General features: G+C 45.5%; 1 protein-coding gene across 1 annotated transcript in view; it reads right to left on the minus strand.

Annotated features, from left to right (window-relative positions):
* Positions 1 to 8,185: 8,185 nt before the first annotated feature.
* LOC144593016 (uncharacterized) overlaps positions 8,186 to 12,619 on the minus strand; it is a 157,335-nt gene continuing 152,901 nt past the window's right edge. The window contains 3 exon segments of the mRNA XM_078398430.1: positions 8,186 to 8,314; positions 9,114 to 9,202; positions 9,797 to 9,982. Coding sequence (XP_078254556.1) covers positions 8,186 to 8,314; positions 9,114 to 9,202; positions 9,797 to 9,982 — 404 coding nt within the window.

The following is a 12,619-nucleotide window of genomic DNA, read 5'->3' on the forward strand; positions in this document are numbered from 1 at the left end:
GCAGTCGTCGATGTAGCGGAGGTAGAGTTTGGGGATGGGGCCAGTGTACGTCTGGAACTGGGATTGTTCGACGTACCCGACAAAGAGGCAGGCGTAGCTAGGGCCCATGCGAGTGCTCATAGCTACGCCTCTGGTTTGGAGGAAGTGGGAGGAGTCAAAGGAGAAGTTGTTGAGGGTAAGAACCAGCTCTGCTAGGCGGAGGAGAGTGTTGGTCGATGGGGATTGGCTGGTTCTACGGTCGAGGAAGAAACGGAGGGCTTCGAGACCATCCTTGTGGGGGTGGAAGTGTAGAGTGACTGGACATCCATGGTGAAGATGAGGGAGTGGGGGCCTGGGAACCGGAAGTTATCCAGGAGATGGAGAGCGTGTGAGGTGTCTTGGATGTAGGTGGGGAGGGATTTAACCAGGGGGGATAGGATGGAGTCGAGGTAGGTAGAGATAAGTTCGGTGGGGCAAGAGCAGGCAGAGACAATGGGTCTGCCGGGACAGTTGTGTTTGTGGATTTTGGGTAGGAGGTAGAATCGGGTCGTGCGGGGCTGGGGAACTATGAGATTGGAGGCACTGGGGGGTAGATCGCCGGAGTTGATGAGGTCAGTGATGGTGCTGCTGATAAAGGTCTGGTGTTTATCGGTGGGGTCATGGTCCAGGGATAGGTAGGAAGAGGGGTCTGATAGTTGTCGTCTGGCCTCGGTGCGGTAGAGGTCAGCACGCCAGACTACCACAGCCCCTCCCTTGTCAGCGGGTTTAATGATTAAGTCCAGGTTGTTGCGGAGTGAGTGGAGGGCTGCACGTTCAGGAGGGGAGAGGTTGGAGTTAGTCAGGGGAGTGGAGAATTTGAGGCGGCTGATGTCACGCCGGCAGTTGGAGATAAAAAGTTCTAGTGAGGGTAGTTGGCCACAAGGGGGGGTCCAAGAGGAGGGGGTCCATTGGAGACGGGAGAAGGGGTCATCAGTGGGGGGTCGGGACTCCTTACCATGGTAAAAGGCTCGGAGGCGGAGGCGGCGGAAGAAGAGCTCCACGTCATGGCGGACGCGGAACTCGTTGATGTGGGGGCGGCGGGGAACAAACGTAAGGCCTCTGCTGAGGACCGACCGTTCGGTGTCTGAAAGGGGGAGGTCAGGGGGGATGGTGAACACCCGGCAATGGTGGGGGTTGGGGTCGGATGGAGGCAGGGGGGCAGGTGGAGGGGGAGGGGATGTATGGTGGGGGAGTGGTGGGTTAGCAGGGCAGAGGGGGGCATGAGGACCGATGTGGGGAGTACTGGGGGTCAACTGGCTGGAGGGGGAAGGGTGAGACCCAGTGGAACCCCTGCTGCAGTTACCTGTAGTAGAGGGTGGGCAGTAGGACCCAGCAGTGCTGAAGGGCTCTGCCTGGTGGGGGCTCTGGAGAATGCTGAGGGGGAGAGAGCAATTATGGAGCAATTGTAAGTGCTACTGACACACAAATCCTTCAACTCGCTCTCCTTGTTCCTTCCTTAAGACAGACCAGAAAAGCTGAAGAATGTTTGAAATGGGTTAGTTTGATGTGTGCACGTCACCCTGTGCTGAGGAACTCATCTACACCACCAGGTGGCACCACAGGACAATTGGACAAGTTTTGCTGGCATTACCATATGTGGGAACTGAAAACATTGGAAACACTAAGTTAAGATCTTTAAATGTAGATTTTTGGTAACTTATACTTCTGCTATGCAGCACAAATTGGGATTTAAGTTGCCAATTTGTACCAAACATCTTTCACTTCCTCTGTGAGCATGTGACAAAAATGGTTCAGGGATACGGGAACATAAGGAGAGGTGGTATGGAACCAATGGGATTACCCTGTTGGACACAAGGAGCCAAATGGCCTCTCTATGTCATGAGAAAAAAATTGTTAAAGTATAAAACATTCATAACTAGCCAGTGTTTGTGAACCTAGATGGTCATCTTTTAAAATAAATGTTCTAAAATATAACTGAACTCCAACAATCCCTGAGGCTATTATAATAATTTTACGGTCAAACATGAATTTGCAGATGGCACGGAACTCAGAAGTATGGTTACCCAGCGAGCAGCATAATGAAAGGTGGCAGGAAAGTACAGGCAAGCCAGAGGAATGAAGAGAGGCAACATGAAACTAAATGGCACAATTCAAAGTGGGTGCAGGGACAGGGACACTCGAATTTTGTTTTGTATAATCTGGAAAGTGATAGGCTGCATTGAGAGATAGCTGAATAAAAATGGCACCTTGAGATTCAGAAATAGAGATGTAGAATCAAGAAGCAAAAAAGATTTTTTTTAAACTTGAAAACATGTAATACCAGATTCAAGAACAGAACTTTTTGAATGGATCTTTCATTGGCTTAAGATGTATTCCCCACCCCCCCAATCAATCTTTAAAAAACACGAAGTGCTGGAGTTACTCAGCGGGTCAGGCAGCAGACCTGGAGAGCATGAATAGGTGACGTTTCAGGCTCAGAAAACTGGAAGAGAAGAGGAGCAGGACAAAGCGGGGCAGGTGAACACAGGCAAAGGACCCAGATGGTTGGACAAAGGCCAGAGATGAAAAAACAGAAGGTGTGAGACAAAAGGATTGAAGAGATGCAAATTGTAAAGCCAGACAAAGGAATATAGGTGGAGAGGGAGGGAGAAAGGAGATGTGCGTCTAGGTGGGACACAGGGGAGGAGAAGGGGGGAGAAAGGGGATGTGGGGGGAAAAGGGGAGAGGGGGTTGTTCAAGGTTACCTAAAATTGGAGAATGCATTGTTCATACATTGGGTTATAAGCCATCCAAGCTGAATATGAAGTGTTGTTCCTCCAGTTTGTGTGTGGTCTCATTCTGGCAATGTATGGCTGCCCAGGTCAGAAAGGTCAGTTGGGGAAAGGGAAGGGGAATTAAATTGGCTAACAACCGGGAGATCCAGAAAATATTGGTGGACTGACCGTATGTGTTCAGCGAAACAGTCACCGAGTCTACACTTGGTCTCGCCTACGTACAAGAGGCCACACCGGGTTCACCGAATGCAGTAGATGAGGCTAGAGGAGATGCACTTGAACCTTTGTTTCACCTGGAACGACTGCTGGGCCCCTTGATGGAGGCAACGGAGAAATGGGGACAGGTGTTACATGTCCTGATGTTGTTGGGGAAAGTATCTGGGGAGGGCGTGGTTTGGGTGGGATGGGATGAGTGAACCAATGAGTTGTGGAGGGCGTGGTCTCTGCAGAAGGTGGAAAGGGATGGAGATGGGAAGATATGACTGGTGTTGGGATCATGTTGGTGGTGAGGGAAATGTCGGAGGTTGGTGTTTTGAATGCAGAGGTTGGTGGGGCGAAAGATGATGACCAGGGAAACTCTATCCTTGTTCCATCTAGAGCCCTAAATGGCTTGGGAGTAGCATATCTTACAGCGTCCCTTCTTCCCTATGCCCCTACTCGAGCGCTCAGGTCTTCTGATGCTGGCCTGTTAGCCACTCAATGCCGCAGCAGTATGAAAATTGGGGAAGCAGCCTTTTTCAACTATGCTCCCAAGCTGTGGAATACCCTACCCAGGGCTTTTAACTGATTTAAAAGCTTAAATAAAAAGCTATGTTTTGAACTGCCGTTTAAAAATCTCAACTGAGATTTTACATTCTTTTACACTCCCAATTTTACATTTTATATTTTTATATAAGTCTATGCTTTGTATGCCTATGTCCTTACTGTTTTATATTGTATCTTTGTTTAAACATGTGTTTGTTTCTGTGGAAAGCACTGGGCTGCATTAAATTGCATGAAAAGTGTGATATAAATAAAAGTTATTATTATTATTATTATTATTATTATTATTATTATTATGATTTGGATGATGGGGTTGAAGGCTTTGTGGTCAAGTTTGCAGATGATATGAAAATAGGTGGAGGGGCAGGTAGTGCAGAGAAAGCAGGGACTCTGCAGATGGACTTGAACAGGTTGGGAGAGTGGACAGAGAAGTGGCAGATGGATTATAGCGTAGCAAAGTGCGGTATTACATTTTGGTAGTTGGAATAAAGGCGTAGACAATTTTCTATATGAGAAGGTAATCCAGAAATCGGAAGTGCAAAGGGACTTGGGAGTGCTGGTGCAGGATTCCTAAAAATCTAATCTGCAAGTTGAATCGGTAGTAAAGAAGGCAAACGCAATGCTAGCATTTATTTCAAGAGGGCTAGAATACAAAAACAGGGATGTAATGCTGAGGCTCTACAAGGCGCTGGTCAGGCTGCATTTGGAATATTGTGAGCAATTCTGGGACCATATCTGAGGAAGGATGTGCTGGTCCTGGAGAGGATCCAGAGGAGGTTTACAAGAATGATCCCAGGAATGAGTGGGTTAACATATAATGAGCATTTGACAGCACTGGACCTTACTCGCTGGAGTTTAGAAGAATGAGATGGACCTCATTGAAACATACTAAATAGTGAAAGGCTTGGATAGAGTGGATGTGGAGAGGATGTTTCCACTAGTGGGAGTGTCTAGGACTAGAGGTCATAGCCACAGAATTAAAGGACGTTCATTTAGTAAGATGAGAAGGAATTTCTTTAATCAGAGGGTGATGAATCTGTGGAATTCTTTGCCACAGAAGGCTCTGGAGGTCAAGCCAATGGATATTTTTAAAGCAGAGATAGATTCTTGATTAGTATGGGTGTCAGGGGTTCTGGGAAGAAGGCAGGAGAATGGGGTTAGGAGGGAGAGATAGATCAGCCATGATTGAACGGCGGAAGAGACGATGGGCCGGAAGGCCTAATTTTGCACCTATCACTTATGACCTTATGAAAGTAACTCTGTAAAGATCACCCTGGCAAAAGCAGGCACTAACAATGCCAAGGCTCAGCACATTGCCAACAAACACAGGTCAAATACTACAAGCAGCTACCAGATCAGGTCTGCAATAGGATGTAAGGTAATGCATTTTCCATTGGCGTGGTGTATCAGAATCTACAGACCCTTAAAGGAAATTAGAGTCTGACATCTATTTTAAGCGATTTAAAATCTGGCTGCTATGTCCTTGTGGTAAACTCCCAAAGTAAAGGTTCAACGCCTCCAAGAGCCCATCCAAGATTTTCACCATCTCCCAGATCTCTGCCTGAATCAGCAATACATTCATCATATGGGCAGCAGTCCAAACGGTGCCAATTTTTTCCTGCATTAAGAAAATGACAGGACAATCAGGACATGTTCTTCTTGCACCTGGCTGCTGGACCTTTGGACTTTGTGTTAGCTCGTCAAACCAAACTGTGCCTCCTGACCAAAAAGGGCTTTCACTTACAACAGCTAAAGTCCATTGGACGATGCGCAACAACATCAAGAGGCCTGCAATGAATGTCATCTGGGCAAGGATATCACTGGCTTAATTTAACAATGCCACTGCTGCGTGAATTGCTCAGGGAGAACCTGGCCGTCTACAGTAGCACAGGACTCAAAACTGAGTATGAGCTGTTGCACAATCGTACAACCATGCAGACTCATCAGTTTCCATTGCAGGAGGAGGGGGCAAAGCAGAAGAAGGGATGAGGCCAATGTAGGGAGAACCTTTCTGAATGGGGCAATCCGTGTACATCTCATTTGTCGAGATTCAATAAACGTAGTCAGTCATACAGTGTGCAAACAGGTCCTTCGGCCCAATTTGTCCATGCCGACCAAGGTGCTTGATCTACACTAGTTCCATCTACCTGCATTTGGCATTTATCCATCTAAACCTTTCCTATCCATGTATCTGTCCAAATTTCTTTTAAATACGCTAGTAGAGATTTAGAATGTGTTTTTTGTGCAGCAGTTTGATAGTTATTTGAAGGTCCTGCATACAGTCTATGCATCTGATGGGCTCTGTGTGCAAAGAGTGTTGGTTACACGATGGTAAAATGGGGAGAAGAGATCACAAGTGCAACATTACAAAGGTCCGCCTTTTGTTGGTTCCAAAGAAAACATTCCACGCTGAGGATCTAGCTGTTGCATATTTGTATGAATTATGTACAGACACAGTGCAACATCCATATCCACATGATGACACTCCATTACCTCATGAAAGATGTGGTCTAAAACATTGATCCAAGTGAAGGAATGCAAGCATGAATTTTAATTATCGTGGAAACGATGTTGTTTGGTTGGTGAACATATCATCCTAGCTACCAAATTCTCGCTAGCAGACACCATTACATTCAATTTAGTTCTTATCAAGGATAAACATGCACAGATGCACTTTTGGCAGAGAACAGAAATAGAAACTGATCGTCAAGGTTTATTTTGGATCTCCTGTTAGTCTTCTGGTTGGCATCTGCTTCATCAGAAAAGGCTCAGATTTAATTTTGTGAATTCCAGTGGGTTGCTTTGCCATTAACATCTTCTAACTGGGCCCTTTACCTGAGGAGGTGATGTAAATCTGAGATACGCAAAATATCTTTATATTTGCAGCTCTTAGAGTAAATGCAAGAGATAGTAAAACATTGATGATCAAAGCAACCAATGCCATTTTTGCACAGCATGTGATTGGAAATTGGAAATTATTGCCTAGGAATGGATGGATGCACATTGTGACAATCAAGACATAAGTTTTAAATATATGGTCAAAAATTGCAAGGACTACAACGAAAAGGCCAGTGGGGGGAGTTAAAAAATTGCTCCGGTCAAGTATAGGTTGCACATGATGGGACGAAAGGCCTGCTTCTGTGGTGTAACCCATTCAGTGATGGTCAGAAAGTAATCCTGATTAATCCGCACAAATGAAAACGTAAAATCCCTGCAACACTCAACCAGTCAGGCAGCATGTGTAGAAACAGAAACCGAGTTTATAGTTTTGATTGAAGACCTCGACACAAAAAGTTGACTCTGTTTCCGTTTCCATGGCTGTTGCCTGACAGGTGAGTATTTCCAGCATTTTCATGATTTTATTTCAGGTTTATGCTGTTGATTTTCATTTACTACTTGATCAGTTGCTCATTGGGGTCAATGAGATGAAAATCAGGTGATTTCTACCATGGGCGACCCATCAAGTTAATGTTTAGGTTAATGTTCATATTGAGGAAAAGCCTTTTCAGCCAAGAAAGTTGTGAATCTGTGGAATTCTCTGCCACAGAAGGCAGTGGAGGCCAATTCACTGTATATATTCAAGAGCGATTTAGATATAGCTCTTAGGACAAATGGAATCAAAGGATATGGGAAAAAGCAGGAACAGAGTACTTGTAGGAGCCATTTATGCTTAATTCAGTTATTGTCATTGTGTTATGGCTATGTTTTAATATTTCTAGTTTATGTCTTTTTTGCCTGCTTGTGGGTGTGACTTAATGCGTAATTGGGAGTGTCTAGATGGGAGGAGGCTAGTGTGTCGACAGAGGTTGTGGGTCAGTTTAGACTCGGAGGATGGTGAGCATACAGTTCTTTACCACGCGCTCGTACCATACGCTTGTATCATCTATATTTGTAAGAGCCATACGGTAATAACTGCAAGAATTTCTAGATATTGTTTGAAGAAGAAACAGTTGATAAAGTACGGAAACTGATGAATTACTCTATGATTTGTGCTACTTTAATAAAACCAATTAATGAAGAAAAGAAGTTTGGAAGATTCGTATTGTCATATCAGGGTGCGATGTGTGCGTAAGCTATAACTACATTTCATCCCCGAGAAGTAATGGCTATCGAAGTGGAATTTCAAGATGGTATAGAAACTGCCATTACAGTACTGATTCTGAATGATCAGCCATGATCATATTGAATGGCGGTGCTGGCTCGAAGGGCCGAATGGCCTACTAGTGCATCTACTTTGTATGTTTCTATGTTTCAACTGGTTAGGCTCAAAAGTTTCCCCAGAAAATCTGAATATTAGTCACTTTATTTAAATATGCAACAACTATTCACACAGAGAATAATACAGCTGTTATCAAGATTTATTTTTTTAAAAAGTAGGGAGATAAACATACATGCCCAGCACGCCATGTGTTTAAAGTGTTTATACTGATATATTCTGAAGTCAGTAGCAAACCAAGGTGGACGATGGAACCTGTAATAATTGGTTGGTTTGGCGTTGTGTAGGTTGCTTTATTTCCTGAGAACGGTTCCTCCTCTTTGGCAGCACAAGATGAGATATGAGATGACACATTGAGACTTAGCTCTCAGCACCAGAACCATGCTCCACCCTTAGAAGTTGGGTCCTTTGTTGTAAGCAATTGGGCCTCTGTCGTTGGAACTGTAGCAGCTGGCTATGTCGCAGACTCCCGGCGTTCCTGGAGGGCCACGCTTCCCTGGATTTCCTGGTATTCCGTTTCTTCCTGGTTCCCCATCCACCCCTGGCTGTCCGTGACCAGAAGGGCCTGGTAGCCCAGGAAGCCCTGGAATATTAAGCAAGGTTGTTATCATTACTGGTTATGTAATGTCTGACACAGATGAAACAGATAATACCCTTTAGGTTTTTGTACCTCTGACACAGCATGGCACAAACCAAAGGGGAAAATAAAGAAACTTGTGCACCAAAAATGTGCAGTTTGGTAGATGAATTGTCCACTGTTATTCCCCCTAGTGTGTGGGTGAGAGGTAGATTCAGGGTGGATTTGATGGGAATGTGGGAGAATAAAATGAGTCCAGTACAGGATTAGTGTAAAGGAAACTTGGTGGTCAGCATGGATTCAATGAGCCAAAAGGCCTGTTTACATGTTATATGACTCCACAGGCCCAATTTCCTCCCCCCTCCCACCTCCACCACCCTCAAAACCCTGCGGATCTCTCCCCTCCTCCTGACCAACCCACTGTCATTTGCCGTCTAGCTGGTTTGCCCTGAGAACTCCAACATCATCTTTCTGTGCAGTTTTCACCAGTACACAGCTCATTGGGCCTTGTGGCAATGATAGAACATTGCTGGCAATAAAGATGGCATGGGCACTAACACCAGGTACCCCACACCCTATATATTTTTAGTCTTTACAGAATTTTCAGATCCTTAAGTGTATTGTCCCTGAGGTACCAGTTACAACATCAGTCGGAAGATAGTTTCCCTTCAACTGGTTCCCTGAGGCTGATCGATTGAGTGTGCTGTTTCGCTCACTTCTTCCTTAGATTAGGAATTTACTGCCCACCACATGATACACACAGCCCCAAGTCATCTTATATAAATGTCCTTGGTTGTTTGAAGACCTACATCTTACCTGCTTGTCCAGGTGGGCCTGGTAAGCCGAAATGCTCTTCACCCTTCATACCTTTGGCTCCCTTCATCCCATGCTCGCCTACATAAAAGAGTATTGTTAAACTGCTGTATATGGGAAAAAAACTCATCAACATCAGAGCCCCTTCTGCAACTTTAAGCTTTGTTTTTCTGAAACAGCAATGAATTGGAGAGCTTTGGGACAAATGCAAAACACTTTCCATTTTCCTGTCAGCCACGTGAACAGCTCAGCATCTAATATCTAATAATGAAAACAAAGAAAGGTAACTCTTTGCATCCAGTTTTGTATCTAGTTTTGAATCTCTCCACTTTTACTACTTGCTCTCTCTTATCAGTATGGTGTGCATTTGATGCCTTAATTATCGTTCTCTGTAGATCTAGTTACCATATCTAGAGATTTTTGTGTGCTTTCTGACATGGTCCAAGTCGACTTATGGTCATCTGGAAAAAAGGGATCTATTTGTTATCTGGGAATGTAACGCAGTTTTTCTGTATCAATGTTTTTATTAACCAAAGCCATTTGGACATAAGGGAGAAAGATATATGGGATTATAATGTGGATCAACTGTGATCTCACTGAATCCTCAAACTGGCTTGAGAACTGTTCCACTGTTCCCAACTGCACGATGTGTTTTCTGACTACACATTACTGTACCTTTCATTCCTGGTAGTCCGGGCATACCAGGTAACCCCCTGTATCCTCGCTTGGCTGTTTGGCCTGGGTACCCAGGTAATCCCCTCCGTCCTGGCTGCCCTGGGGCTCCAGGTTGTCCAGAAGCTCCTTTAATTCCTTCACACTGGCAACTTGGTCTCATACTGTGAAGTAACGATGGCAACTGAGCTGTGTGATGGGGAGAATGTAAAATAGTTACTCTATTATATTTCACAGTTCTATTATTCTCCAAAGGCGAAATCAGTATTAATATTTCACGGTGCATTAAAAACCTCAAGCACAGTGGTGGTAGGGATCCTCCAATCAGGCACAGATCCAAACCCACACCCAATTCCTGATTACTACTCCATAACTCTTGAAGAAAGTTCATCAATGAGGACAATCCATTGTCTCCATTGTGATCAACTGCATAACTAAACATTCTTCCCATATTCATTCTCTAGCCTCAGACATGAAGAACAGCCCCTAAATGAAGTACTGGAACCTGGTAGTTCATACAACATGATTGAGCTGCAACTTAATATCTTGGGAACCAAATAATAGGGTTAGTAATAACACAATATTTGTTTCCTGAAAGTGTCTTCACAGGTAGATAGGGTCACGAAAAAGGCTAATGGCCTGTTGGCCTTTGTCAGTCAGGGAATTGAGTATAAACATTGGGATGTTATGTTACAGTTGTTCAATACCTTGGGAGGCTGCACTTGATATGTGTTGTGTTTAGTTTTGGCCACCCTGCTACAGATGCTATTAAGCTGGAAAGAGTGCAGAGAAGATTAACAAGGAATTTGCCAGGATTTTCCTGTGGGGGAGATCCACAGTCTATGGTCCTTCTGCTGGCGAACATTGAGGGGTAGGGTCTGATGGAGACACCCCTCAAACAAGGGAAGGGATATATCACCCTAGGGAGCCACATGAGTGGCAAGAGGTCTTGGTATAAGGATAGTTTGCAACCTCTACCGAGTATGACACGGATGCATGTACAGACGCTGAGAATGTCGGAAGAGTTTCTGTACTGTTCCTGTTTAGTATATATTTTTCACGCTGAATGAAGTAGTCAAAAGTCAAGTCAAAGTCAAAGTCAACTTTATTGTCAATTTCCAGTTAGTTTACACAGACAGAAAATCGAAATACCGTTTCCCACAATCCCGAGGAATAAAGTGCATTAAATTAAGTTAAAATTAAAAAGGCACAGCAAACAACAATCAATATAAAATATAGTCACTTCAATGAAAAAAAGATGAAGATGAATATAATACAATAAAAAAAAAATGAACAGTAGTGCAAAGCCTGTCCATAGCAGCGTTAAAAAAAGTGTCTGGTGCTGGATGTGCGTGTGTGTGGGGTGTTAAAGTCCAGGTCCAATGGGGGCAGGGGAGAGAGGAGGAAGGGAGGGGAGAGAGTTCAGCATCCTGACAGCCTGGTGGAAAAAACTGTTCTTTAGTCGGGTGGTGCTCGACCTCAGGCTGCGAAACCTTCTCCCTGAAGGCAGGAGGGTGAAGAGGCTGTTGGAGGGGTGGGAGGGGTCACCCACAATGCTCAATGCTTTGCGGGTGAGGCGGGTGGTGTAAAGGACCAGGAGTGTTGGGAGTGAGGCGCCAGTGATCCTCTCAGCAGTGTTCACTATGCGCTGCAGGGTCTTGCGGCTGGAGGCTGTGCAGCTTCCGAACCACACAGTGATGCAGCTGCTGAGGATGCTCTCAATGGCGCCTCGGTAAAAAGTGTACATGATGGGTGTGGGGGCTCCCGCTCTCTTCAGTTTGCGGAGGAAGTAGAGGCGCTGCTGGGCATTCTTGGCGATGGACGTGGTGTTGTTGCTCCAGGAGAGATCCTCGGTGATGTTCACCCCCAGGAATTTGGTGCTGCTCACCTGCTCCACAGCAGCACCATTGATGGTCAGTGGGTGGGGGTGTTGGGTGTGCGTTCTCCTGAAGTCGACAACAATCTCCTTTGTTTTCTCCACATTCAGGAAGAGATTGTTGTCTGTGCACCACGCGGCCAGCTGGTTCACCTCCTTCCTGTAGTGGGTCTCGTCGTTGTTGCTGATGAGACCCACTACGGTTGTGTCGTCCGCAAACTTGACGAAGTGGTTGGAGCTGTGGGTGGGTGTGCAGTCGTGGGTCAGCAAGGTGAAGAGCAGGGGGCTTAACACACATCCTTGTGGGGCCCCCGTACTCAGCGTGATGGTGTCCGATGTGTTGCTGCCGACCCGTACAGACTGGGGTCTGGCAGTGAGGAAGTCCAGCAGCCAGTTGCAGAGAAGGGGGCTGAGGCCCAGATTTGTTAGTTTACAAACCAGCTGCTGGGGGATGATGGTGTTGAATGCTGAGCTAAAGTCTATGAACAGCATCCTAACATATGAGTTTTTAGTGTCCAAGTGGGTGAGGGCTGGGTGTAGAGCAGAGGAGATGGCATCCTCAGTGGACCGCTTAGCTCGATATGCAAACTGAAACGGGTCCAGGGAGGGGGGGAGGTTGGATCTGATCTGCTTCATGACCAGCCTCTCGAAGCACTTCATGATGGTTGAAGTCAGCGCTACAGGGCGGTAGTCGTTGAAGCAGGATGGAGAAGACTTCTTGGGCACAGGTATGATGGTGGTATTTTTAGAAAGAAAAATTCTGTGCACCTAGAGCCCTTGAGCGTTTGATGGTTTGGCGGTGCTGTCAAGGTAGTCTAGGTGAGTAACGGCAGTGCAATTTGTAGATTGCACACATCGAAGCTGCAGTGCAGTAGTTGTGGAGGAAGAGGTGCCAATCAAGTGGGTTGTATTTGTGCTGGGTGGTTTCAAGCTTCTTGTATTGCTGGAGC

The sequence above is a fragment of the Rhinoraja longicauda genome, chromosome 4, assembly GCF_053455715.1.
Source record: "Rhinoraja longicauda isolate Sanriku21f chromosome 4, sRhiLon1.1, whole genome shotgun sequence".
NCBI classification, from domain to species: domain Eukaryota; kingdom Metazoa; phylum Chordata; class Chondrichthyes; order Rajiformes; family Arhynchobatidae; genus Rhinoraja; species Rhinoraja longicauda.